Source organism: Psittacula echo (assembly GCF_963264785.1).
Source record: "Psittacula echo genome assembly, chromosome: 3".
NCBI lineage: Eukaryota > Metazoa > Chordata > Aves > Psittaciformes > Psittacidae > Psittacula > Psittacula echo.
The window spans coordinates 84592336-84619545 of record NC_137736.1 but is presented as its reverse complement, the minus strand read 5'-3'; the positions used below and the strand labels follow the sequence as shown (position 1 = coordinate 84619545).

The 27210-nt window shown below is 41.3% G+C and overlaps 1 protein-coding gene across 1 annotated transcript in view; it reads right to left on the bottom strand.

Annotated features, from left to right (window-relative positions):
* KLF12 (KLF transcription factor 12) overlaps positions 1–27210 on the bottom strand; it is a gene marked incomplete at both ends in the record, with an annotated part of 247794 nt that overhangs the window by 43211 nt on the left and 177373 nt on the right. Inside the window, 2 exon segments of the mRNA XM_080612449.1 lie at positions 12581–12640; positions 25619–25754. Coding sequence (XP_080468575.1) covers positions 12581–12640; positions 25619–25754 — 196 coding nt within the window.

Genomic DNA, 27210 nt, shown 5'->3' with positions numbered 1-27210 from the left:
ATTTTAAGTTTACATTAATTCTCCACCCAATTATATACCTAACATGAAGTCCAAAAGCTAGAGAAATCCCCTTGGTTGCAAATAACTGCAGCAACAACGAGAAAGCCAAGGGGATGTGATCCTGAACATGACCAGACTCTGAATGTGTCCTCCCAACTGCTGTGACCATCCTTAATATTCAGAGGTCTGCTAGAGAATTAAAGCCAGTTTACACTTCCCTTCAGTTACTGCTGGTTCAAGTAAGGTCTCTCTCTAATACAGTCAACTGCAGTCAATCAATTTTCTTTGCAGTGCCTTTTTGTACCTTTCAAGTACCAGCAGCAGCCAGCTCGGCCTTGCTGCCTCACTGCCACATTTGTGATGGGAGAAACCAGTGAAAAGTTAAACAACATTGAATTAACAATGAAAATGATGACCGGTATAATGAGAGCATTTCATTACCTTTGCATTGTAAGCAATTTAGCCCTGATTATTATCGACCTTCTGTGACACTGCATCCAAGTAAAACGTGCTACTCTAAAAAAGTGTGGGTATAGTGGAAGGCAGGCATTGTTTCTGAGTGCACTCATAAATAAACCAGACCATTTCCCTTCCTGTGATAGAGGTTTACCTTACAGCTGAGTTATCGGCATTCTGCAGTCACCCTTTCTTTGTGTCTGCACAACAAACAATACAAGAGCAACTTTACACAGTACACCTGAGAAATTATTACTATTATTATTATTACTTCTATGGCACCCAAAAGAGCACTAGGTATTTCACAGAGTAGTTAAAAAGACAAACTATTTGCTGCAGTGAGCTAATACTTAGAGAAACAGTAGAACTACACAGGGTGGAAAAACAGGAGGAGGTGGTGTAACAAGAGGAAGTATACGGGCTACAGGAATAACATTAAACAGTTACTAATCTGGGTGACATGAGGTTCAGTGCATGCTGCCTATTATTCCACACTGAGGTCAGAGGAATCCCCATGACTGGACATTTTGTTAGGTCACTTTCCAAATCCACTGTTCTTATCAAAAGTGCCCTTTGCTCGCACACTAATAATCCACGTCTTTTTTCGCTTAGGTTTTGCGGCCTGAAAGCAGATACATTTCAAAGTTCTGTCAGTTCCAAACTAAATACAACTATTAAGGATTTATGATTCAACAAACAGCAACGAGAGATTCTGGAGCTTTCACTGATTTCACAGTGACAGCACAATAAAATCTGTGACTTTGGGCCAGGACAAACCAGGCCAAATGTGCAGGAGCAGCTCGCTTGCCTGCATGCTACATAACCATTGAATCACAGAACCAACTAGTTTAGAAAAGACCTTTAAGATCACAGAATCATAGAACGGTTAGGGCTGGAAAGGACCTTAACATCATCTAGTTCCAACACCCTTGCCATGGGCAGAGACACCCTCCAGCTTGGCCTTGAACACTGCCAGGGATGGAGCATTCACAGATTCCTTGGGCAATCTGTTCCAGTTTCTCACAGCCTTACAGTAAAGAACTTCTTCCTTGTATCTAACCTAAATTTCCCCGTTGAAGTTTTAAGATGCGCCAGTAAACCACACCGTGGGACTCCGCATGCTCACAGCAGAAGTTAAAAAAAACTTGTGGCTGACTTGCTTCTTTTTCTCACTCTGCATCTGATTTTAGTGATTTAGGCAATCACTTGGTGTGGCTGATCTGCTTCCTTTGAAGACCCTGCTGTTTCCATGCACCTCTGTGTCCTGACAGCACTTCCCAGAGGGATTACAACATTCGTCACCTGCTGAGTGCACTGGGGACAGCCCAGAGTGAGAAGGCATAAAAAAGACCAGGACAAACTGCAGCACTCATTCCCAAATCCATCTACCAGTACAAAAACAACTGCCACACAGCTCCCTGCTCTCTGGGCAACTGCATACCGACCCGAACAAAGCATGCTGCTGGCGCCTCCAGACTATTAATAACAGTAAGGTATGTGCTGCAGCAGGAGGGAGAACTGCGAGGGGCAGCGCTCCACGGGGCTGGCATAAGGAATGGATCTGCTCCAGGCTGCCTGCCAAAAGCACTGGAAAACTTGACTTTCCAGAGGCCGCCCAAGGATGCTTCTCTCCTGCCTGCAGTACTCTTTGGAGGGCTTTTGCCCAGACCAGGCGGCACTGAGCTAAGTGCAGGAGGAAAGTATTCCTGCTTCCTCTCCAGCCTCTCCAACTGGTACCGCTGCCTCCTGATGAAACGGAGTCACTGGGCTCCCTGACCACCCTAAAAGCTTCTGCTTCATCCTGACATGCGTGTGTGTGTTTATAGAGGTCACTGGAGCCAGAGGTGAGCATCTGAGGAAGAAATCATTCCACTTGCCCTTAACCCAAGGGGAAACGAGGGACAGCAGAGTCTGCCAGTGGGACTGTTTAGGTTTGTCCAGGACCCACTGCAATTGTAGAGATTAGGACAGTCTCACAAGATAGAGAAGAGAAAAATTCACACTGTTTTGACAGAAACATTTCACTCCCTGCTGATAGCCTCCTATGCCAGATGTTTTAGAAGGGGGGTAAAGGCAGTAAGCCAGCACTGAGAAAGGAAGGGGCACAAGGGAAAAATAATAGAGATACTAGTGTCCATCAGTGCACCGTTTAGCATAGGGAGACATGTCCAAGGGAACTAAAGTGTGTATTCATGAACAATCTACTACCAGTTCAGATCCTGGATCCCCTTTAACTTTCCACACGTCGTACCCCTGACATGCAGCGTGTCCCTGTGAGGGTGCTTCCTCCTCCTTCAGATGGCTTACAAGCTGTAGAACCATGCACAGAGAACAACTGCTGGCTTGGTTAAAAAGCTTGCAGATGGCTAGCTGCTAGAAGCATTACTAAATATGTTGATGTTTCATAACTGAGTTTACTCTCATTGATGTTTGTGTTTCTGGTTTGTGTATAGCAGGAGCGGTCAGGCAGGGCAAATGCCTACTGTTGTGCAGATCTGCAGCAATACCTCATTTCCACCTGCGGAGCTGATACAGGCTTCTCAGTTCATTTCTCCCAGCAGCCTACCTTTGCTGTGGAGATGTGCTGTGGTGCACTGAGAGAGCCCAGCTCTCCATGGATTTTCATACAGAAAATGTACATACCTTGTCTATACACAGCCTTCAACTTTCAAACCACTAGCAGTGACCCCACAGGAGAAGCAATTTGGCTTCCATGTGTACCACACAAAGAGAATCTGAGATATCATCTATTTAGCAGAGGATTAAGGCTACCAAGTGCCTATCTTGAACCATCAGCCTGCCTCACAAATACAAACATGCAGTTAGGGTTTCCAGGGACACATTATCTCACATTATGGTATATGTCAAGGGGTTAACCTAAGCCTCTGAGATATGTTTGGAAACTGGTTTTGTTAAGCCACTGTCATCTCCTAAATATAACTTTGTTTTCATTAAAAAAGAAAAGAAAACAAAAACAAAAAAAAAAAAGAAAATTAACAAACCAAACCAGACAAAAAAAAAAAAAACAAAACCCTTTAGGAGTTTCCTCTGAAAAAAAATCCCAGCCCCAAACAAAAAAAACAAAACAGCTCTTTGAGGCTGTCTGGAGAATTCCTGAAAGTTTTCCACACATTCTAGCAATTCCCTGTGTGAAGCCCCGCACTGTCCTGCCTCCCTGGTGCAGACACCCAGAGAATGCAAAGCCTGTGCAGATCCTGCACCGGTTGCCTCCAGCTCTACAGCTGAGACAGCCCTTCCTGACCAGAGTTAATTAGCTTTCCAAGTATTTCCACCTGACTCAACAAGCTACTTCCTGCAGAAAAAAGCTAAACTGGATTATCACCTCCTTCTAAACTGATTCTTATACAGTAAGAAAGTCTGCAAGCATAACACTGGAATTTATTGAAATGCTTATTTTCCTACAATGGTTCACAGAATGTTAGAATGGTTTGGCTTGGAAGGGACCTTAAAGTTCATCCAGTTCCAACCCCCTGCCATGGGCAGGGACACCTCCCACTAGATCAGGTTGCTCAAAGCTCCATCCAGCCTGGCTGTGAACACTGCCAGGGATGGAGAAGCCACAGCTTCTCTGGACAACCTCTTCCAGTGTCTCATCACCCTCATAGTGACTAATTTCTTCCTAATATCTACCCTAAATTGACAGGGTGCATATTGCTTTTCAGCAGCTAATACAGTTTTGCCCCTGTTCATATAAAGGACCAACCACGGTTTCTCTCTAAGACACAGCCGATGTTCTCCCAGGGCTCTCTACTAACGTTTTCCCTACAAGGGCTGCTGCAGCTGAGCTGTTCTGCACAGATTTCTGCTCTCTATGGGGGAGTTGGGGAAGGGGGGCGTTAATTATACAGAAAGGTGGATCAGGGCCAGGGAGCCCCTCTGGTGCAGTGTCTCCTACATGCACAGCCTCCTTCCTGCTGTTCTGCAGCTACAGGGATCACCTGTTGGTCTTGGCATTCCCCCAAGCTGGGGCCTAGCGGAAATGACAGAATCAGCTAGAAATGAGAGCCAGCTCCTATTCCAGCCACCCAAATGAGGGAAATGCAAAAACAGATGATGGCAACGTGATCTTGCTGCTGCACACCAGAGCCAAGAGGGGGTGGGGGTAAAAGGGATGTATGTTGAAAAAAAAACCAAACAAAAAAACCAGAACACACCTCCCCTCCCAACCACTAAAAAGATCTTTTCTCCTGCTGTTCTCTTTTCATATTGAACACTGTAAAAACATTAGGAGAGTTTTTCTCCACATGAACACCTGCCGACAGGGAGAACTAACTACCTTGTTCCAGCTCCCGCTGGGGATGTTGGCTGTTTCCATCTCCCACATGAGAGATGTCAAAGGGATATTCAGGAATGCGGCAGAAACAATCTGCCTTTTTCAGATCGACTCCTCTCGGTACCGCACAGCTACACACCAACTGTTTATAGATCTGTGTCAGGAATCACATTCTCCCATAACAACAGTGCTCACCAAAACCTTTTACTTGGTATTTGGGTGAGCTGCAGTTATGTGCAGCAGAAGGATTAAGCACCTCTCACCTCTCATTTCATTATTCTGGGTAGAAAACCAGTTAAGTAACCCATAGAAAAGGTAACCATCACAAGCAGCATTTAGAAGACAGGAATGCTGCCTTTTAAATTATGAAAATACAAGCTTAACTGCACACTGCATTTCCATATATAACTAGTTTCATACAAGCTGTTTGAATCCATGTTCACTTGAAGGAGTAACCATCCTAACATCCCAAATTTCTCAGCCAATTTATCTGGACCCTGGAGTTCAGTGACACCATAAATCCATCTCAAATAGCTTAATAGGCTTTAAATGACCTTTTAAGATTATTTATTTTTAAACCCAGTAATTTTTAAAAACAATAACAATAAAAATGGGAAAAGCCAAGTTCTTAAAAGGAAGTATTTTCTTTCTCCGAGAGCAATGGAATGGGTCCCCAGAGCTAACTTCTTCCTGAGAAAACACTTCATGAATAGTCAATGCACAGTCCAATTCCTCAATAAACCAAGCCTTCAAACACACCCAGCGTTCAGCAGTCTCTGTGACTTTGGCCTTTAAACCATAACACTTTTTGCCTTGCTCTCTTCAGTTTCCTAAGCCTCCTTTATTTCTGTTCTAGCAACTAGGTAGGTAAGCTGAAGCAGAATTCGAGCAGTGGGAGCAAGCTGGGGCTAATTTGCACCTTATGAATTATTCAGGCCCTCCTGATTCCTGCACCTGCACCGAGTCAGGAAGCTTGTGAGGAACAGTCATTACTCTTCTCTGGGGTTTGCACAAGCTTGGTTACTGCTCAGACACTGTTTGGTAACTAAGGGCTTCAGGTCTTGTATTAAGCAGTGGAAGTGGAGGGGGGGGGAAATAACCTCACATTGTCAACCCCTCCCCTTTGCTGCCCCAAACCCAGGGTAATCATTCAACCTCTTTTGCGTAAAACAAATCACAGTGTGTATCAGACTGCTGAATTCACCTCACACATGCCAATCTGGATCAGAGCATCAGCAGGGGAAAAAACGAATGTGTGCACGAGCTGGTCTCATCACATATTTACTCAGCTGTATTAGATTGTACGTTTAAACTTCTCCCTAGCTCAGTAGGGAGTATTTCATACACATCAAGTATTTCACATGCTAACTTGATCATTAAGGCACCCTTATCTACAGATATGGCACAAATAAATTCTCTCCCTGGCATACTGGATAACATCAGGGGTACTAACAGTTTAATACTACTGGAAGAGTCTATATTGTGCTCTCAACAGGATGGATTTAACGAGCAAATAGGTCTTTTCCATCTTCATCTACTGTTATCTTGGTAAACAGAATGTGACACCTAACTGCAAATCCAGATATGACCCATGAATCTAGACAGCCATGAGGAACGTTTGCAGAGAGCAGATACAAACCAATTAGCACTATGAACATTTTAAGATAATGGTATGTTTACGAGTTAATATGCTAAGGCAAACAGATCTAAAAGTTTTATGCAAATTCAAAGCAGCAAACACCATCTTTACTGTATCTCATGTCCAACATTTGCACTGAATATCTTCACATCCTGTCCTCTACTAACATGCTGTTACCAACAATTTTTCCAGTTAAAGATCATCTCATTAATCCCAAGCAGCTAAGCATCATGCTTTGATTGATTCAGTAAAACAGATCTGCAGTAACTGATAATGAAACCTCTTTAATCCCCTCTTCCAAAATAACGAGTGAAACACAAGTGTTCAGAATTCAGAAAAGTACCATCAATCCTTATCGAATCTTCACTTTTCTTCTTTCTATGCTTAAATACGCATCCTTTCGATGCAGAATGCGCAATAGGTCCTACGCAGCTCTTACCTCACTTCCATCCAATAATAGGTACTCTGTCTCTTTTTTAAGGTATTTTAATCAGGCATGTAAACACATTTTATTCTTTGATGCTCTTTCATTCAGCATCATTAATCCCCAACATGAAATCAATAGACTTAAAACATTTAATCACGCCAAAATGCAACATACAAATCCACAAATGACTTCAGCTCATCACACACACTGAATAGCTTGCAAGCTGGAAACTGACTTCTTTTTGCCTTGGGAATCAGAAAACTCTAAGCTAGTCTTTCATTGAAGTAAACAGATTCTCTCTCCAAGTATCTGCCACTGGGCAAAAAAAAAGATGTTGATATACAAACCATGTGAATTTCTGTTTGCTCTGTCATCTTTTTTCATGCCTTGCGGTCACATTGGTCTTATGAGAAACACTTGTTTTACTGCAACCTCTTGACAGTATGTGTGTTTGAAAAAGTTTAAAAACAATTACAGTAACTGGGTTACAGAATGTACTGAAGGTGGAAGGGAAGGGAAAAACATTTCTGCAGTTGTTTATTTTCATTTTTTAACAGCTCACATTGTTTCTGTGCTTGAAAAGAATGCATAAGAGACAACAATCATAGTTGGTTTTTTTGGTTTTTTGGGGCTTTTTAAGAAGAAAGAAGATAATCTGCTCTACCTCTATGTATGATTTCCAAAGCCACTGGGATACAGAAAGTGACAAGAAACGCAATAATGGAGCAGAAATTGTGGCTTAGATTCAAAAATTAAGGACAGCCAGACCCATGTAAAAGGGCAGAAACAAATAAACAGGGAAAAGGGATACTCTAGATAATGGAATAACATCTTTAATTCTACTACATTAAAAATGACTTATAGCTTACTCATTTCAAAGGAGAAAATATAGTTGAGGAAGTGAAATACATATGGAGAAGTGTGAAAACCAGAATGCTGAAACCCTGATTTGGGAGGCAGGCACCAGAAGCCTTCCTAGGTCCATGACCACATTCCCACCCACTGTCTGTGAATAGTCCCACACAGCATGCCCCTAAGCTGATGAGGTCCTTCACTGTTAATCCAGAGCTTCTTTAGGTACCAACCACAGTGACACTGGCCAAGTGTTGTATTGTAGCCTTGCAGTCAGGTAATTCAACCAGGGAAGGAGAGACTTCTGTTGTAGGTCCTTCTCAGACAGAAGACTGATTCAGCATCTTCATTACCCCAGGAATAACCTGCCTATAAAGACCTGTGGTTTTCTGCTTGAGTGTTCATGTAAGCGAACTACTCAGCAACCAGGACTGTAAGAAAAAAGGGGGATGGTGATAGCTCTGTTTCATTCTGGCCTAATATTGCTCCAGAGAATGAAGCCTACAGTCCCAGTCTTGTTCATGCTCAGGTAGGATTCAGGCTCTTCTTACCCACTTTCCTTTGCAACCCGTGACTTCTGTGCTCTTGTCTATACAATGGTGATATTCAGCAAAAAGTGAGGTGAGAGACTCCACTGCTCCTCAAGTATCTTATCTGATTATGTCTGTGCCAAGGATCCCAATGATTATAACACCTCCATGATGCCTGGGCTGAGAACCTAAACCTCAGGTCTCTCTTGTTGACAAGCTAGTTAACGAAGCTGTCCTGCAGAGGTGGGAATACTGCTGCCAGCTTGCTTTTCAATAGAATCATCTCTGCTCTGTTATTGTCCAGAAAGAGCTATGTGGCTCACCTCTGAGTGAAACAGATTCTTTTATTTCCTATTGCCTATATTTCATTTTCTATTACTTATTTCCTATTCCTATATAGTCCATAATGACTTAGGTAATGCAACCAGGCTGTATTCCTATGGAAGCACTAACATCCCTTAGGCCATTAGTGAAGAGGAGTATACACCTAAACCAGAAGGGTAGGGTCTCCTTTTTGACTGCTCTTGAAACACGCAATGGGGGAATTCAGGTGCTTTTCCTCACCCTGCAAAGATTAACCTTAACATACAGGACACAAACCTACTTTGTGTCCAAGTAAGGCACAAGTGCTATCTATCTGCTCAAGTGTTAGTCAAGTTTCCTGAGTGTGTCACAGAGATACCGGTGCCTCCAGTGTAGCACAACATACTTTCACTACAGCTGAGTGAGGGAATGAAAATTAGTCATAGCAGGTATGACTAATCTGTACTTTACTGTAAGTATCTGGAGTCTCAGTAATTCCTGAATTTGCAGTTTTTCCCACTGAAAGTAATGTTTATGCACCAAGCTGCATGGAGGAAAAGATGTAGATTAGGGAATTACTTCAAATGCTTTGGCTATCTTAGATGCATTAATTTTTCACCATCTCATTTATAGAAAGAAGAAGAAGACAATCCAACTAAAAACCAAACCAAAAAACCTAAGGTAAAACTAAAGTATGTAATGAGGACATTCCACATCAAGTAAAGAGAAGATTAAGCATTTTCTTCTGGCAGTGCTTTTAATTATTACCAGTAACATTCTATTTATTATCATCATCATTACTCTTTATCTTTTTTCTTTAAAAAATTATTCGGATTGTCTCCCTAAATGTGTTTTATTTTTCTGTCCAACAGAGGCCAGATTCACTCATGGCTGAAAGCAAACAAAGTTTAGACTTAAGAAATATATTTTTTTTAAAGTGTGTGCTCTGTAGTTACAGTTTGGTCCCAGAGATGAATTGCCAGTACAGACTTGGGCCTTACATTCCTGCTAACTGAATGGGAATCCTAACAAGTGAAAGAGTATACTCTGCAATGCTTCTTTTCTTTTTGAAGTCGTGACAAACGAGAACTACTGCTTCAAGTTAGCCTTACAAATGGCAGGAATAAAACAGAAGAGTGCAAACATCCATCTTTGAATAGCAGAGTCAAAGCAAACTAAGGTGAAAATGGTGTCCAGCAGGGTAATTCAGATCTGGAAAGTCATCCAACTCCATAGCAGCTTGACCCTAACATAGCCCAAAAGGCAGTGGTACAGCTGCCAGCTACACAGCTAGCCAAGCAGAAGTGCAAGCCAAGGAGCCAGCCATGAACCCACATGCCAGTGCAGGAAAGCTGTATTTCAGAATTTGGCATCTCCAGCTGCCAAACATCTCCCATCTGGCTGAGCCTGTGGAACAAGGTGTTAAAAAGAAGAACAAGGGTAAATTATACAAAAGCAAGAGCAGTACCATTTGCAAGACACCAAGGAAGAAGAGGCACGTTGTGCCCACCAACATCTGAGACTCACATGTGATAACAGCAGTGAAACGGCAGATCAGGGCACTTCTGTAACAAGGGAAGCAGTACGGACAAAATGCTCAACATTTTGCAGGAAAAGAACAATTAGACATTTATGAATTGCAGCAAGAGTCCCAGCTTGTGGCCATCCACATTGGTCAGCAGGTGCAGAACATTCGTGTGGAATTGGTTTTGAGTAAAACTTACAGCTTTTAGTAGATTTCATGAGACCAATAGAAAAAGGAGCCTACAAATAATGTTTCTTCAAGACTTCATGATCCATTCTGTTCCCCCGCTACCACAAAAAAAAAAAAAAAAAATCAAGTATCTAAGAATATTTCTGTACTTTCATAACTGGAATACCATAATTCAGACCATAGTTTTATGGAAGAGTAATTTTCTTGAAATTTAGTGAAAAAGATAACTTTAGTAACACCAAATTGAAAAAGAAAACCCAAAACTAGGCAGGCATGAAATTTCATTCAAATGAAATACAGACACTCACTAAGCTGTACTTAATTGTAGCACAACTCACTTTTGACAAGCAGTTACTGCTCCTAAACTGCAATAGTGCTATACTCCAAGAAACAAGACCAGCTGTGAGGAATATTCCTAGCAGAACGGTTTTAAGTGCACCATAAGAATTCATGCTTTCAAATGATACGCTAACTGAAATATTCATCTTATTGGTCTCATTTCCACCTTTCACTCTGCAGACAGATCCTCATGGCCTAAATGAGATTTGACAGACGTGAATTTCTTGCATAATTTAGTCCTTTATTTTAAAGACTCATAGAAGACCTTATACCTCTCTTACAAGTTTCTGATTTTGTTATCAGCTATTTGCCTCAAAAAAATATTATATTTCAGACTCATCTCATTACAGTCAGAGCCAACAAACTTTTAGTGGTTTAGAACTGGTACATGAGATAACTTATGTCATCTCCATCTAACCATGCATGTTATTCAGGGGCCCTCATTAGTAGGATCTCTTATTCATTGTTGTGGCATGTGTAAACTCTACATGTATAAATTCATGAGCAATGCTAAGAAAAGATCAAAAAATTGCCAACATTTTCAAGCCTCCTTCTTGAAAATGCTTCCTACAGAATAAAGGCTAAATAGAATTGGTGATTATATAGATTATTGCTGATTTTTGATAAAGTAGCCTTGCATTCAAAATAGTATCTGAAATACAAATTTATTCTAGAAATACAACATTTTGGGAAACTAGTAGGCTCTTCATTATAATTTCTGAAGTTGCACTGATAAATTCAATCAAATCAAAGAAAATTCTAAGTTGTTTTTTTTTTTTTTTTTTTTTTAATAAACTTATAAAATCTACTTCATTTCCACAGAAACCTTAAAAGCTTTGCACTGGCTTTAACAGAGAAGTTTCTGCTGCCTGCTGCTGCTTTGAAAATGTTTGAGTAATAAGATCTTGCACATTTTTAATATAAATATACTAGTTGTAATGCAATTAACTGCAAATTGGAGTAGATTTGAGGAACGATTTCTGTATTTGACTACTCATTAGCAATCTGAAAGTGTAATTGCTCTTAAATGTGCCGTCTTCTTAATTTCATTATGAAGTTTAACTCTACTTATAAATGTGAAGAATTAGGTTTATTCTGCAATTTATTTGCTTATGCTGAATGCGTGAAGTTGTTTTTTCCTTCTGTACTCTACATAGGAGGGCGCATGGATTACTCAGAGTAGATAAAGCAGTGAGTTGATGTGTATACACTTGTCGCACGACAAACACAACTGCAAAGGAATCTTTTTAGGGGCCCACAAAACAAACAAATGAAGGGGGAAGGACAAACAAGCAAGCAAGCACACTAAGAGCAGACATTTCATCGCACACTATTTTAAAACCCAATAAACCAGCAGCAACAAAGCCAACAAAACCAGGAATCCTATCAGAGTTGGTACATCCCTTCTGTCATACAATGTTTCTGCTTGGGCAAGTGAGGCAAATCCAAAGCACCTTATGGTATCACAGCTCTCACCGAAACCTCTCAGTCACCCCCCCACTGGATTTGTATATAAACTCTAAAGCAGGGCATCTACCAAAGCATTACACGGTAACGTTTTAAAACTTCGGCCTCCTTGAAAAACAAGCAAGGGGACATTTGCAAAGATCTCTTTCCTACATTCACAGCTTTGCTGGTGGACTGTTTCATGGTAACTGGCAATGACCCATTATAACCAGCTATGCTGATTCACATTAATTTCGTTACTCAATTTCAATAGACAATTTGAGCATTTTTAACGGCATTATCAAACATCTAACAGAATATTTATTTTTTTTTCTGGTTTTGTATTCTAGTCATTGGGATTCTGAAAAAAAAAAAAATTCGCAGCTTTCCCATGATACACACCACCACCCTCCTAGCCACAAAAGATTAAAAGCAATAACACAAACCAACATTAGACCTTGCCTGGGCCCGCATATCCCCCAGTCGTGACATTAAGAGGGAAAAACAGCTGAAAAGCACTGCTACTAGACTTTGTCAATGAAACAGAACATTATATAATACACAATAAAATGCTTCATACCTGGAGTTGAAAAAACGAAAAGGGTTAACAGCTGACCTGGCACAGCCCCACATGCTTTCTCTGGAAATTGAACACAGACAATTAGGAATTTTAAGTTACCCCAAACAATTGCAGGGGACTCAGACAAGCTTGAGGAACACTTACTGCAAAGTAAGCACATAGCCTCAGTGTGGAGGAGACTTTCAGATTTTCCCATTCACTTAAAACTCCTTCTTCAACTCAAATTGCTCTGCAGAGGTCCCAGCTGGTGCTAAGCAAGTCATCAGGAGCTCTGCCATTAATTTACATGGGAGCAAAGTCAAAGCTTAAGGGCCCAGGTGCCATGTAGTGGTAATTCTGGATCATGGTAGATCATATTTTCTCATTAAAAAATAATCAGTGACCAAGAGGTAAACATTAACAAGAACCTAGAGTAGGCAGACATTGCACAAAGAGAAAATAGAGGATGGAGCGAATGTTCACGCCCAGAATTCTGCTGCTTATTCCCAACACGTCACTGAAAAATCAAGCCTTTTACTTGAAACTGAGACTCCAGGGGAAAATAGATAATCTTCTAGAATGTTATTTGGAATACTGCACAACACAAATATACGATGTCATAGCTGTATAAGCTCCTATGTTGGGATTTGGACTACATGGACTGCTCCTTTTCACTGACAAATCCTGATGTTCTGCATGTGCTCAAACAAGAGGCATCATATAGCTGGCTTTGGAAACAGCTCCACCAGCACCTTAGGGAAACAGAAATGTAAAGCCTGTAGAAAGCCAAGCACGTGAATAACCCCCTTCGGTCCTTCTCTCTGTGGTTTAGACCTCAAATGTACCAAGAAATTAGTCTGAGGCCAAAGCCCAAGAAACTAGTAAAAATATTAGAATAACAACATAAATCACAAAAATGTTCTAGCACACCAGCAGTTGAATGCATTTACACTGGAAACATTCTGGATCCTTCATAATGCTCAATTAAAATGGCCAGCTTAGCACAGCAATTGTTGAAAGTGAAAAGGAAAATTTCAAAGCAACTTCTCTTGATTTATATAACTGCATTTTCCATTTGCGCTTGGAAACCTACAAATAATCCATTTTCTCCCAAGATTTTGCACTGAATCTTTCAAACACCTTATATGCTGCAAATGTACAGTAAATATTAGTCTTCTTTACTGCTTGTTTGATTTTGTCATCTGGTAAATGTTACATTTCTGATAATGACAGAAATCTGCTATCAAGGTGACAAAATGATGTAAAGAATTTTTGAAGTCTAAATTATTAGCTCTATCAGAGTCTGACACTGCTTTTTTTCCATCCTCTTTTTAGACTTTCTGTGTAGACTCTTCCTTCTTCAGAAATGTCTCAGGTACCTGTCCCATGGCATCACTAGATACAGATTTTATTTCACAGTTGTACCTAATCAGGGGGCACTGGGACAAAATCTCCCTGACCCCACCAGCCCTCAACTGAAATCAATGTGCACTGGAAGAATGGCAACTGGAAACCGTAACATTGACCATTCTCTCCTATGTCAACTAATTTATAATCATCTCTGTGTCTGATTGGGAAAAATATTTATTTCTACAGCTGATACAAACAACAACACATTACCCAGAAGTCATGACTCTAAATTTTGTACATTTTTCATAAAGGTCCCTTTTTAACAACTAAGCAATAGGGCAGGCAAAAATAACGTTCGTGAGGATGATAAGTATTTGCATGCTAAATTTTTGTCAGTGGGACAACTAAAACTCTGGTTAGAATCTCCAGCATCCAGGCACTGAAGCGGAAGACACACAGACATCTTTCAACCAACCTCACAGACACCTGAAACTTCCTATGTTCTTCTCTGTGTGGCCTGAAAGCCAAATGGTGGTGGCCTTCCACCCAGCCTCTGCTCTCATCTAGAAATCATGAGGAGAAACACCCAACCCTTGCCTCTGGGCCTTGAACCTTATCTGTGCTATGAAAATGGCTAAACCACACATGACAACATGGATTCAGCATAAAAAGGACCTGTAATAGTCACTTCCCAATCCAAACCACAAGCATAGGAGGAAAAAAAGAGGGAAAGGATGTTGTAGGACCACTCCTGGATATCTTTTGCATCCTACCCTTGTGTTCCATTATTGGCAAACATAGGTATCTGGCTTCCTGAGTCAGTACTCTTAACGACTAGATTTTTATGCCAGATGTGGGTGGCTGTACCACTGCTGCCACTGGCCATCATATTTTCAGACAGAGAGAAGGCTGGTAGGAAGAGGACAGCATGCTTTGGGTTTTAGAACAGGCAGACATAGGTAAGCTCAGAACAAAGTACTTGATCTCTTATTTTCCACAATGGAAAGTTGGGAACTTAAGCCTTTTTTTTCAAACTGTACTTTAATGAACAACTGCAGGTCAGAAGCCCAAGCTCCAGAAAGCAGAGATAACTCATAGTTAAGTGGCTGGCAGGTAAACGAAGTTGGTTGCTTTGCCCATTGAACTTCAGAGCATTTAACTCTGTTGACTGTACTGTGGGAGTGTTGATGCCTTGTGTAGGTGCTCTGAAACACCGCTGGAGCCAATCACCTATTTTATAACCTCGCAATGCCTCCACCAGACCTCCCCCAAAGTAGGCAATTCATCTCAAGTGCCTGTGCTGTTACATTTCATCTTGGTTCTGGGTACCTGTAGTATTTCACATGTGTTGCAAGCATAGGGGGATAGCGGTACCTCCATGACGTGCAGTATGGCATAGAAAAGGATGAAAAGACTGTACCTGTTACAGAACTGCATGTATTTAGTAGTTTTTCTCAAGCAAGAGGAAAAACGTGTTTTATTTTGATTATGCCTTAGTAGTGGCTAAGAATCTCAGAAACAATGTGGTGATACAAACAGCAAGTAGCTCAGAAGCAGAAATGCTGAGTGCAAAGGAAATCATAGAATCATATATTGGTTTGGGTTGGAAGGGGCCTTAAAGATTATCTAGTTCCAACCCCCTGCCACGGGCAAGGACACCTTCCACTAGACCGAATTACTCAAAGCCCCATCCAACCTGGCCTTTAGTACTGCCAGGGATGGAGCAGCCATGAATTCTCTAAGCAGCCTGTGCCAGTGTCTCATCATGCTCAAAGTAATGATTTTTTTTCCTAGTATCTAACCTAAATCTCCCTTCTTCTAGCTTAAAGCCATTCCCCCTTGTCATATCCCTACCTGCCCTTGTATAAAGTCCCTTTTCAAATTTCTTGTAGGCCTCCTTAAGGTTTTGAAAGGCTGTTCTAGAGTGTCTAGAGTGTTCTAGAGCCTTCTCTTCTCCAGGCTAAACAAGCCCAACTCTCTCAGCCTGTTCAGCTGTGTAAAGAATTTTCAGCAAATAATTTGTTATACAATATTATCCTGTTACTCTGCTTTTGAAAATTTATGACTGAGATTTTGGTCATTATTCCAGTTCCTCTTGTGAACTTACTTATAAATGGTTTGACTCTCTGGCCACGATAAGCAACCGGTCACAGAAATGGCAATGGCCATCAGGTCGTGACAGAAACAAACACCTTGGTGACTTTTACATTAAGCCATCTCTCTGACAGCACTGTGTGTCTCTATTTATCACACAATATTCCAGCCCTATGCTAAATATTGTATTTTTAAAGCAAATAATTGAGGGAAATACTCTGACAAGACTGAGACTCCCGCTGCCTCTTAACAAGTACATAAATGCAAGTATTTCTTTTGATGCCTGCTGGCAGCTTCTGGTCATTTCCAGGTTATTTCAGTTTTCAGGCTCTCTTTGCAAGGGTGGAGATTTCTGCCAGCAGCAGATACTGTAGACAGGCTTTAGAATGAGCACTTTCTAGGGCAGTCTCTGACCTCAGTACCTGCTAGGCTGCTCCACACTGCCTGAGTTTAGTGATACACACAAGGCAAGAGTGCTTCGGCCATTGCTGCCTCCTAGAATGCACTTCCTTATTTTCTGCCTGCCTCATTTTTTGTATTTCCTTGCACCACTGTGTCCTGTTGCAACTCAGTATATCCCAAAAGGGTAAATAAATAAAAGCATGTTCATTCTTCACACATCTTTGGTTTGTCACTGCTAAAACAATGAAGGTGTTCAGCCTGACTCTGAAACTTGTGACTATCATCACTTCTGATACACCTCAGGATTAGATGCTATTATCTCAGCCATTGCATTGCTTTACTCCTTGTTTCAGCCTTCAGTTCCTTTCATTTTGGCTAGAGGAATTTCATACGTGTGGTAACTTTAAGCTCCAATTATCCTTTTCTCTATGTGTCCAAAATAGCAACACTCATGTCCTCAGTCACATACACATGGAGAACAACGCCTCCTTGGCACACAGGCTCAGGACAAAACTTCCATATCCATCATTCAAGAATTTCCTTTCACTCCTTTTTATCTCCAGTCTAAAAAGAGCTTGCTATGAGAAATTAAATTGCGTTGGAGTTACTACTAGTGAAAAAGGACTGAACTAAGAAAGGGGAAAACACAGCACAATCTTTTCCCGTTGTGCAGGAAAAAGGAAAATGGCCGAAAAAATGCGGTTTGCTTATGTTTTTAGATTCCTGTATTCACATGCTCATCCAATTACGCCTTACTGAATAGTGTTCCTCTCTTCATAGTGCCCTCCTTTGAGCGGTTTATGTACCTGTGACCTACACAACCTTTTTGTGGTTTTGCATGCAGGAACATTTTTCCATAAATCGGTATAAGCACTGCTATTAAGATTTAATTGTGCTGCATGTTTGTCTGTCAGAAAATCACAGGAACTGCCTTATGGAAAAGGAAAGATAAAAACTTATCTGATCTAGATAATGAAAAAAGAAGTAATTTTGGTTCAAGTGACAGCAGAGGACAATGCTCTTTCTTTTTCTTATCAGTATGGCAAGGTAGCAGTTCACTGAGGTAGTTTTATTGTGCCTTTTTCTGGTACTGTTCTGCTATCTAATCCACACTGATGAGTATTTGCTACGGCTCTGAATTTCTTAATGCACAAAGCTCTGCCCCTGCTTTCTGTGCTGATTTAGAAAGAAAAAACAGAAAAAGCTGAATAACAAATCGCTGGGGAAACAGATGCCAAATAGAGGTACAAACTGTTAACTGGGTAGCAGTAATGCATAATGTTATTTATAATTCATTCTTCAGTGTCATGCTCTCCGAGCAACTACACAATGCCAGCCTCTCTGTCAATAAAATGCATTTCACGTACCTAACCATTAATGACTCAAGCTTCACTCTGGAGCAACACATTGTAGTGGATTAAGCATGGGACTAGAAGGCAGACGTCCCTGATCCCAGCTCATCCTCTGTTTTGCTGTATGGCCTTAAGCAAGTCACTAACCTGCAGAAAATTATAATATTTGAACACACGAGAGACCTGTAAAATTTAATTAGTTAATGTTTGCAAAGCCCTCCAAAGATAAAAAGTGCTATATGAATTATAATCATACACTATTGTTTTGAGGCATTTTATTCCAAAGCACATTTGTGTAAACATGTTTAGTAATGCAAAATCCCAATAATGGCAACGCTTGATAACCACTTGGAAATGACTGGCACTTTGTAGACTAAAATTTAAATTAATTAACAAATTTTGTCTATTTTGTGAAAAGATAATGATATGAGACTATTCAACATAGACACTGAACTGACGCTGGGAAACAAGATCTTTGGAAGTTTGATTGTGACAGATAAAGGTAATGAAAGAGACATACATAAAGGTATCTATGAACCCATACATGTTACAAATGCCTCTCTTGCTGCACCATATTGGTCCCAAAAATACTCTAAGTGTTAAGTTACTTTTTTTCTTTTTAGCATCCAGACTTCTGTTACAGTTTCAGGGTTAATCATCAGACCCAATGAAGTTAATGGTAAAACTCCTCTGGACTTTACAGAACCAGGATTCCTTGGTTCTTCCAGCTTATTATGCACATAATTTAAATATTTCTCTTAGGAGAATGCTATTCCTAGCAATGGTGTGGTAAAGTATGTATTGAAGAGCAATGCCTAGGACTGCAGAGAGATTCAAGAAAAAAAAACCCAGACAACCTAATGGCAATGTGTCCTCGCTTTAGATCTACTCAACATTCATGGTAATTTACTGTTGCAGGGGAGACAGGAAAATATAATTTTGTGTAGACCAAGCTAAAAGCACTTCTATTTTCAAATTAGCTTTCTTCAGGAAACAATTTAACAATACCTCTATCTCCTAATACACTGTCATTTAAGCAATACCGTCCTTTCAAAGCAGGCAGTGATGTCAATTTCTTTGTAGAAGCTGCTTTTGATTTACAGTTGCTGCCTACCTGGCCCTTGTTCCTAATGATCGCTGGCTGATGGGAAATCTGTTATCCTGGCAAAAAGCTCTGGGATTTATACCATTGAATTCCCATACCAAAAATCCTAGAATCTGTGTGTATGCACAGAATGGCATTCTTTGATTTTACTGCCCAGCTGCCAGGCTATTAAACCTTTTTTACAACAGTCTCATTTGGATTACTAAGACCGAAGGCTCAGAGTTAGTGCTAAGGAGCAATTCCCAAAGGTATATAGGGCTTTCAAGCTCTTGCAGTAGAATTCCTTCATACAGCTTCAGGCACATTCATTTTTATAAACATTCACAGAATTCTGAGATTTCAAATTTTGCTTGAAGAAAGTTTATGAAGTGATATATAAATAAACTGTAGAAGAAGTCAGTACTTCTTCAGAAAGTTACCTGAACTGCATGTAGGTAGGAGAAATCACACCTATAGTAGTTGCCAGACCCAAAGTGTAAATGTACTGGTTAAGTTTCTTCTTGAGTCACAGACTTCTGGCATGGCCTTAGAAAATCACAGAGGGGGGTTCCTCATATATAAATTCAACAGTGTTAAGTTGTATCATCACTCTCCCTAAGCTGTTTGTCCAGGGTCCTTATAAATAACCACTGGAGAAGGCAGTCACCTCCAAAAGGTAGATGGTCACAACTGATGAGATGACTGGACCTAGAAGTACGCACATCTCTCCTCTGAGGGAATCTAGAACCGTAGAGCCTAGCTTTTACGTAGATTACATTATGAGAGATGAATCCTGCTGCAAGGAAATGTCCAAACTGGACTAAGAAGGAGAAAAATAACTGTTACAGCCAAACCCAGGACACCAGTACTGCACAGACGTAGCTGAGACACAGTGCATCTCTGTCACCCCAATAGTGCCTTTGGGTCATTAGCCAACTTCCAACCCAGAAACACTTTTCACTGCAGAAACCTTTTCTGCCACAGGATATGTATCTGAGACTGCTGACAAAAAATAACACAAAACTAGAACACAAATATACCTGAAATAATGACAGCGGGGCATCAACTGCAGTACAGATGACTGCTTGCCTTACAGGACTCTACATAACCACTGTCTTTCACTCATGTATCTGCACACATCCCTCCCCCTGTTAATGTTTAATGACTCAGTTCAGTTTGTAGAGTGACTCTGGAGGAAGCTGAGAAGCCCCACTGTGTAACAGCCTGTGGGGAGATGGGAAGCCCACGGGCAGTTCTACTTTCTGAGTGTGGAGTCCAATTTCCCCCATGAGCGTTACAGCAACTGTGCGATCTTCTGTTCTAAAGCCTCAATGCAATGGGAAAATGCATCCCAGACTTGGGAAATCTTCACAAGAAAAGTAAAATTGAAACTGATGCATTCCCACAATCGTGCTTTAGATCAATTAGCATTCTCCAGCAAAAAAAAATGTTTTACTGGGAAATTTGGGACCAGCACTAGTCCGCTCTCCACGTGTAAAATTCCCATCCAACCGTGTGCCAGTTTTAAAATGAGGACTTGTTCATGGAGGGCAGATGTACCAGAGGAGAGAGGAACAAAGTTCACACAAGTATTGCCAAAACACCCTCACTTACATTTCTTGGAGACTCACGACAAAGTATTTTGCCTGCAAGTAGGAGAAAAAACTGAGTTGAAAGTCCCGCAGAGTGAAGAGTACACCGCTAGTAATCACAGAATAACAGAACAGTCAGGGTTGGAAAGGACCTTCACATCAGCTAGTTCCAACCCCCTTGCCATGGGTAGGGTATCACAGAAACATGTTGAATACAGATGTGCAAACAGTAAAATGAATGTAATTTGACACTTTATCATAATAATTGGAAATTATTTATCATACTTATCATAACTAATTGGGATGATTGCAGCAGAAGCAGGAAAACAGAAAATATCAATGTAGAAAATGAATAGTTGATGAGAACGCAGTTATAAACCTCAGAAGAGAAAAATCAACCACAAAAGCTGATTTACATTGAAGAAGAAGAGGGAGAAAAAAAACTGATCTAAGGAGAAAATATCAGACTTGAAAAATACACACCTATTTAAGACTACATTGGTACTGGGGCTATGCGGCCTGTCTGCTGAGGAATTTCTTTCTCACTGAAACTATCTTCCACTGCATTGCAATAACGCAAACCATTCTACTCTAGAAAAGCCAGCAGAATTTAAAAATAAAGTAACATGATCACATTAGCATCAATATATCAATTGCACAGCGTAGCCAAAGAGAATGGGGGTAGGGTCAAAGCCCCTAATCTCATTTTCATGCAAGCACTCAGCGGCACCCAGCTCAGTGCAAAGAAGAGTTCATGCTAAAGGTCACCACAGTCACATCCAAATGACAAATCACGTTTCTATGAATTAACTGCAGCTGTAACTGTAAGTATTCAGGATTTCCTCTCTGCTACCCCAGAAAAACAAGAAGCTACCTTAAGCTTCTTGTTTATGCAGTTTATATGTACAGTCCATCAATTCCTTGATGTTATTTGAAAGAAAAAGATGGTTTTGGCAAAGGAGCTCCCTCAGCCTACAACCTCTAAGGAGGAAAAAGTCTATAGAAAGAAGGAGGGATTTCTGGCTCTTCGGATTTTCACCAGTATACTGACCAAGAGCTCACGCTAAAAATCACTCTCCACCTCTCCCACTTCCACCCTCAGCCTCTGCAAGCAGGAAATCTTACCTTGTGTGTTTAGGGAGAGAGAGCTGCATGCTGTAAAATAACATACTTTACTGCACAAATGTGCAGGGAAAGAAGGAGATGACTGCCCTGTTCAGGGTTTCCTTACTATGTACCATGGAGATGGCTCCCAAGCCCCACTGTATCAGGGCTGCCTAGGGATGAAATGGCTGCAAGGCTGAGGAAACAGCATGCTGCCTCTGAGAGAGGCCTTTAAAAAGTTTTACTGGTCTTCTAGGGCTTGACTAACACCTTTTTTTTCCTTGGCTTCATAAAGATTTCTAAGAGCGTGTCTGAGATTTGACCCTGAATACATGACGCTATACTTGCTGTGTAATAAGCATTCGTAGTGTCAGGCATAGAGGCAAATCTGCTCTTTGTTAGAGAGCTACATGTCAAATTGAGTTTGTAAAACATGCTACGAAAGGATGAAATGCTGCTTACAATGCAAAGCCCACTGAAATCTACATATTGCTGCAATATTTATTATCAGCCAGAGCATATTATCTGAGATTAATAAATTATTCTTAGTCCATATTATGCTAAGGCACAGCAACTGCCATAAAGCAGCACTGTCACATAAAGAAATTTCATCAAAGTACCCTGCTTGAAATAACAACTTTGTTTATCTATAACTTCACATTATTGATTGGGTTTGCTGAGGAAGGACTATGAAGTCATTCCAAAAGAACTACTGAGAAGTCTGGAAGCTCAGCCAATATAAAGCTAGCAGCAAGGAGACAATTTCTCTGAGAAAAAATAGTCATACTTGGTCATTTTACAAATATGCAAGCAATTACATTCTGTTTATGCGAATAAAAACTAATGCCAAACATGCAACTCTTAGTGTCTGATGGTTACAATTTTTATTGGTAAGGATTTTTTTCTTGTAAAACTTTAGTGGACCTGAAACAAAGCAGCAACATAGGGGATGCCTTCTGCTTTTAGAGGACGTGAAAAGCAAAGCTGTCATACAGGCATTCCAAACTGCCCTGTGACCCAGCCACATAAGGGTAATTTCCAATACAACAAGCTTAAAAATGGCTGTATTAAAACAACAGTTCCTCCCCAAACACCGATAAGTTAATTTCCTTCAGCTTGTGGCTAAAACTTTGGTATTGCTAACCCCACCTGGCAGATTTAGATCCAAGGGAAGATGTGGAGCATTCAGTATCATCCTGTCACTCCCAGCTTCTGGCACGCTGGCTCCCCAGTCAGGCGCCATGAATTGCTGTACCCTCACCTCACACCAGAGATCTGCAGTGCTGACACATGTGTCCCAGGCAGCTGTCTGCACTGTCTGCAGTTAATGGAGAGGAACAGGAGCTCATGGGCTTGAGTGCTTCTCTCCCTCCCTAAATCAGACAGCTAGGATAGGTCAAATGAATTATCGCCTGGACATACCACCTGCTATCTGGTCCATATGCAGGGAGGCACGATAACTAGCTGGGATGAGACACCTATGTTGCAGACGTCTAGTTAATCAAGATGAATCCCGAATCCCACAGATAGCGCGCAGAGAAGTCAGGAGCCTCACCAAACCAATCCCCCACAAGGTATTTGAAATCCTTTTCTTCTCTTTGAAAATAGGCGACAATAGGCAAATATATATACATATTTATAAACCTTATGCAGGATAATTTAAAACATGCCTGAAAAGCAACCAGGAGAAGGTCAACTGCTATCTTGCACTTGCCACCAGCATCTGCAAATTGGGCTTGGCATTTTGTTTAACAAAGACAAGATTGCACAACAGCAACTGAAGGAAAGGATGCTGCTATCCCTTTGGAGGTACCACGCTCTACCTCAGAGCCAGTATATGCAAGAAGTTATTTTTGTTAGGAATTGCATAACTGTTCACAAAGAAGAGCTTACAAGCTCACTTAAGAAGGAACACACTCTGTGGGACAGTATTCTGGACTCTGAGGTCCAGCCTACCTCATTTCAGCACTTAGCCTAGACCTACGCTTTACCGCCTACTGAAGCAGTCTTTCTATGCATGCCGCTACGCTGCCCAGTACAGAACAGTAGGTGCCTTTCCACGTCCTCAAAGGAAATTCCTGTCTGCTAAGTTTAGATGCTAAAATTGAGCACACAGGATCTCCCTTTGGAAGGCTTCAGAGGCACTTTCCTCTCTGCAGCAATGGTACATAGAATGCTGACTTTTATTTTCAGTGGATTGCTTTGCTAGATGTCTAATATTAAGGTATGTGTTAGACACCCAAATTCAGAAGAGGGTCTGCCTGTGAGGCACTGTATTACAGAGCACGAAAGAAACGGATTGAGTGAAGTCAGTATAATGTGCTAATGTCTCTTTTCAGCTCAGCAGCTGTATGTGTGGTGTCTGTGACTGAGAATGAAGTCAAGAAGAAGACAAATTGCAGATCACAGTCAAATTAGATTTTCCTAATGGGGCTTTTGAAATAAACTAACAAATTACTGTTTAAATAAAACCCATAACAAGGACGAGTTGATGTTATATTATTAAGTTGCTTAATTTAATTCTTAAACTCCAGAGCCAGCCAAGTAATATTCCAACACATTTACCTTCACAAACTGGAATGCATTGTGGAAAATGTAAAATGCTTTTCATGGTTTGAACAATTCTCTAAGTGTTCAAGTAATATCAATCACAGAGAACAGTATCTGCCTGCCAGTTGTGTAGTAGAGGCATTTTCTAGTGCCCTGTGCTTCCTTTTCTCATTAATTAGACAGAATTACTTAGTGCAAAATCACGATGGGTTGTTTCACTTTTCTGGCTTATTATGTGTGCTATAAACTGAGAAAAAAATACTTAGCACTTCAGGGCCTTGTGCTGTAGCTAGCAAATTCAAAATACATGTGAGGCCTGTCTATCAAGCAATAGTGTCACTAGCAAAGAAACCTTCCCTTCCTCTATCACCTTTATCCAGAAGGGGAGCATGTCAATTACAATGAAAGCCAATGCCCTGCCTTGCCCGTAGAGACCTCCTTCTCTGCTTAAGGGGAATATATAGGTTTGAGGATCACAGTTACTGTGCTTGACTACAAGATGAACTAGTAGATGTCTGGTGAAAACACAAAAAAAGTAGTTCCTCCTCAAACATAGCTTCCAAACATCAGCGCTTTTGGCTACTGATGGCCAGGAAAGCAAAGTAAAATATAATTACTTTTAGATACCACATTAAGCCATTAAAAATTCATCTAAAATAAATTATATAATAACAATGTCTAATGGCCTTTACTATATCCCTTCTTATTTAATAATGTCCAAAATGTCCATATTTTGAACCTCTCAGATAAAGTAATGTGCTTTGTGGGTCTAGCGCAGGCTTCAGTGCCTGGAGGCTCTAGTTCTATTTCCAGCTCTGCTTCAGACCTACAGGGTGACCTTTATGCATAACCTCATTTTCCTCACCTATAAAATTGGGATATTAATACTTATTTACCTCACAGTTGGTTCCCTTCCAGCTGCTACAGTGACTGAGCAAGCTCATGCATCTACAGAACTGTTAATGTTCATGATGAACTGTTCCTTTTTTTCCTAAACAAGCAATGCAGACATTAAATTAAGAACTTATTTGTCTGTCCAGTGACTAAAAGTACACAGAAAAATAACAGTAACGGATAAACTGATCAAAGTCCCTCACTAATTTCCTTTCAGTGACACTGTCCTTCAGGAGAAATGTAGGTAGTTCCTAATTGACAGCAACTAGAATGAACTCCTTGATGCTGCTTTCAGTCAGGAAAAAAAATCATGTTTTTTTGAGTGAAAGCCTGACTTGGACTCCCTTTGAAGAGGACATTAAAAACACTGAAAGCTCTGCAAGTAAATAAAGGGGAAGTAATAATTTCATTATGAAACTTTACCTAATAATGAGAGCACACAGAAAGAAAGGAAAAGAAAATCAGAGAGAGACAAGAGATACAGCCATCTCTTCCTAAAGGGAACAAAGATACACAGAAGAGATGCTGGCAGGTATGCTGACCCACAGATGGGAGGACACCCCTGCCGTGCCGGAGCCTCCTTCAGCCTGGGAACACTTTGGCAACACTCATCTTGCTCTGGGAATGCAATACTTACTCTTGTACTGCTCTGGCTATGGAGAGCGCTGTAGATCCAGTTTCATTAACGCTATCTAAGGTCACATTTGGCAGGTCGTCATCATCACTGTCACTTTTAATTTGTCTGGGAGATAGGCCTCGGGGGTCCATTTGTGCTGGAAAGAGACATATAATGGATTAATATGAGCTTGCTGAAATTAATCTCGTCCCAGAACAACATCAGGGCGCACAACACATCCGCTTGCTCGGGCCAGGCGGCACCGCTTGCAATGAGCTTCCCAAAATCAAGTGACAGAATGGCAAAGTCACCTCGGGGTGCCACAGCATTTCCAGCAGCATGCAGGCATGTGAACAGGCTACAACAATGCACATGACAGACCTGAAATAAAACTGCACATGTAACACCCATCAAAAACTCAGTTTACCCTCAAGTTACTTACTTCAGAAAGTGAAGGGAAAGGGCTACATCTGCTTTGTACAACACAGGACACTTGGGAATAAAAACTGTAGCAAAACTTCATGAGCAGTGTTTCATTCTGAGTGTTCATCATGAGATACCAGGCTGGGACCCGTGTCACCCTACTCAACTCAAAAAAAAACCCCAGTTGTCCTGATTTCTGACTCAATTCAACACCAGTGTCAACCTCTGAAGGAGCCTTCCCTCCACAATCACATGTAGCAAAACCACTGCACCTAACTTTCAGGTGACTGATGTCAGCTAGGCTTTCACAGATTGTTTTTAAGAAGTCACAGAGACCCAGGTCTTATGAACACCTGAAGACTGGGAACTGCAGGATTGCTCTGTCCATCCACAGCTTACAGTACCCATAGTGTATGGCAGTGGTGCTGGCCGGGGTCTCTATGAGGACAGCCCGGGGCCCGTGCTGGACACAGCTGGTTCCTACCCACTCCAACCAACCCACTGTAGGGCATGGCTGAGCCCTGCAGACAAGGTGGTGGTGCTTCAGCGAAAAACATATTTAAGAAAGGGCAAAAAAATGCCACAAAGGCAGAGTGAGGAAGAAAGTGAAAACAGCCCTGCAGACACCAAGGAGGGAGGAGGTTCCCCACAGTGGAGCAGATTCCCCCGCAGCCCATGGAGAGACCACAGTGGATCAGGCTTTTCTGATGCGAATTGCAGCCCATGGGGGCCCACACTCGAGCATGGAAAAAGTGTGAGGAGGAAGGAGTGGCAAAGAGGAGCTGTTTGAACTGACCCAAACGTCCATTCCCCATCTCCCTGCAGTGTTCTGGAACAGGGAGGCAGAGGAGCTGGGAGTGAAGGAGCGAAGTTGAGCCCAGGAAAATAGTGGGTTGCAGGCCGTGGTTCTCACCATCCTAATCTATTTTTAATTAGCAATACATTAATTTCCCCCATGATGAGCCCATTTTACCTGTGATGGGAATTGGTAAGTGATCTCACTGTCTCTATCTCGGCCCCATGAGCTCTTCCACCTCATTTTCTCCCTCTGTCCTGTTGAGGAGGGGGAACGTGAGAGCATCCGGGTGGGCATCTGGCAGCCAGCCAAGATCAACCCATCAGAATGATGTTTTGTGCCAGAAAGAGACAGGAAAGGAGAGGAGAGTAGAAAAGCAGGCTACCTGCCTTCC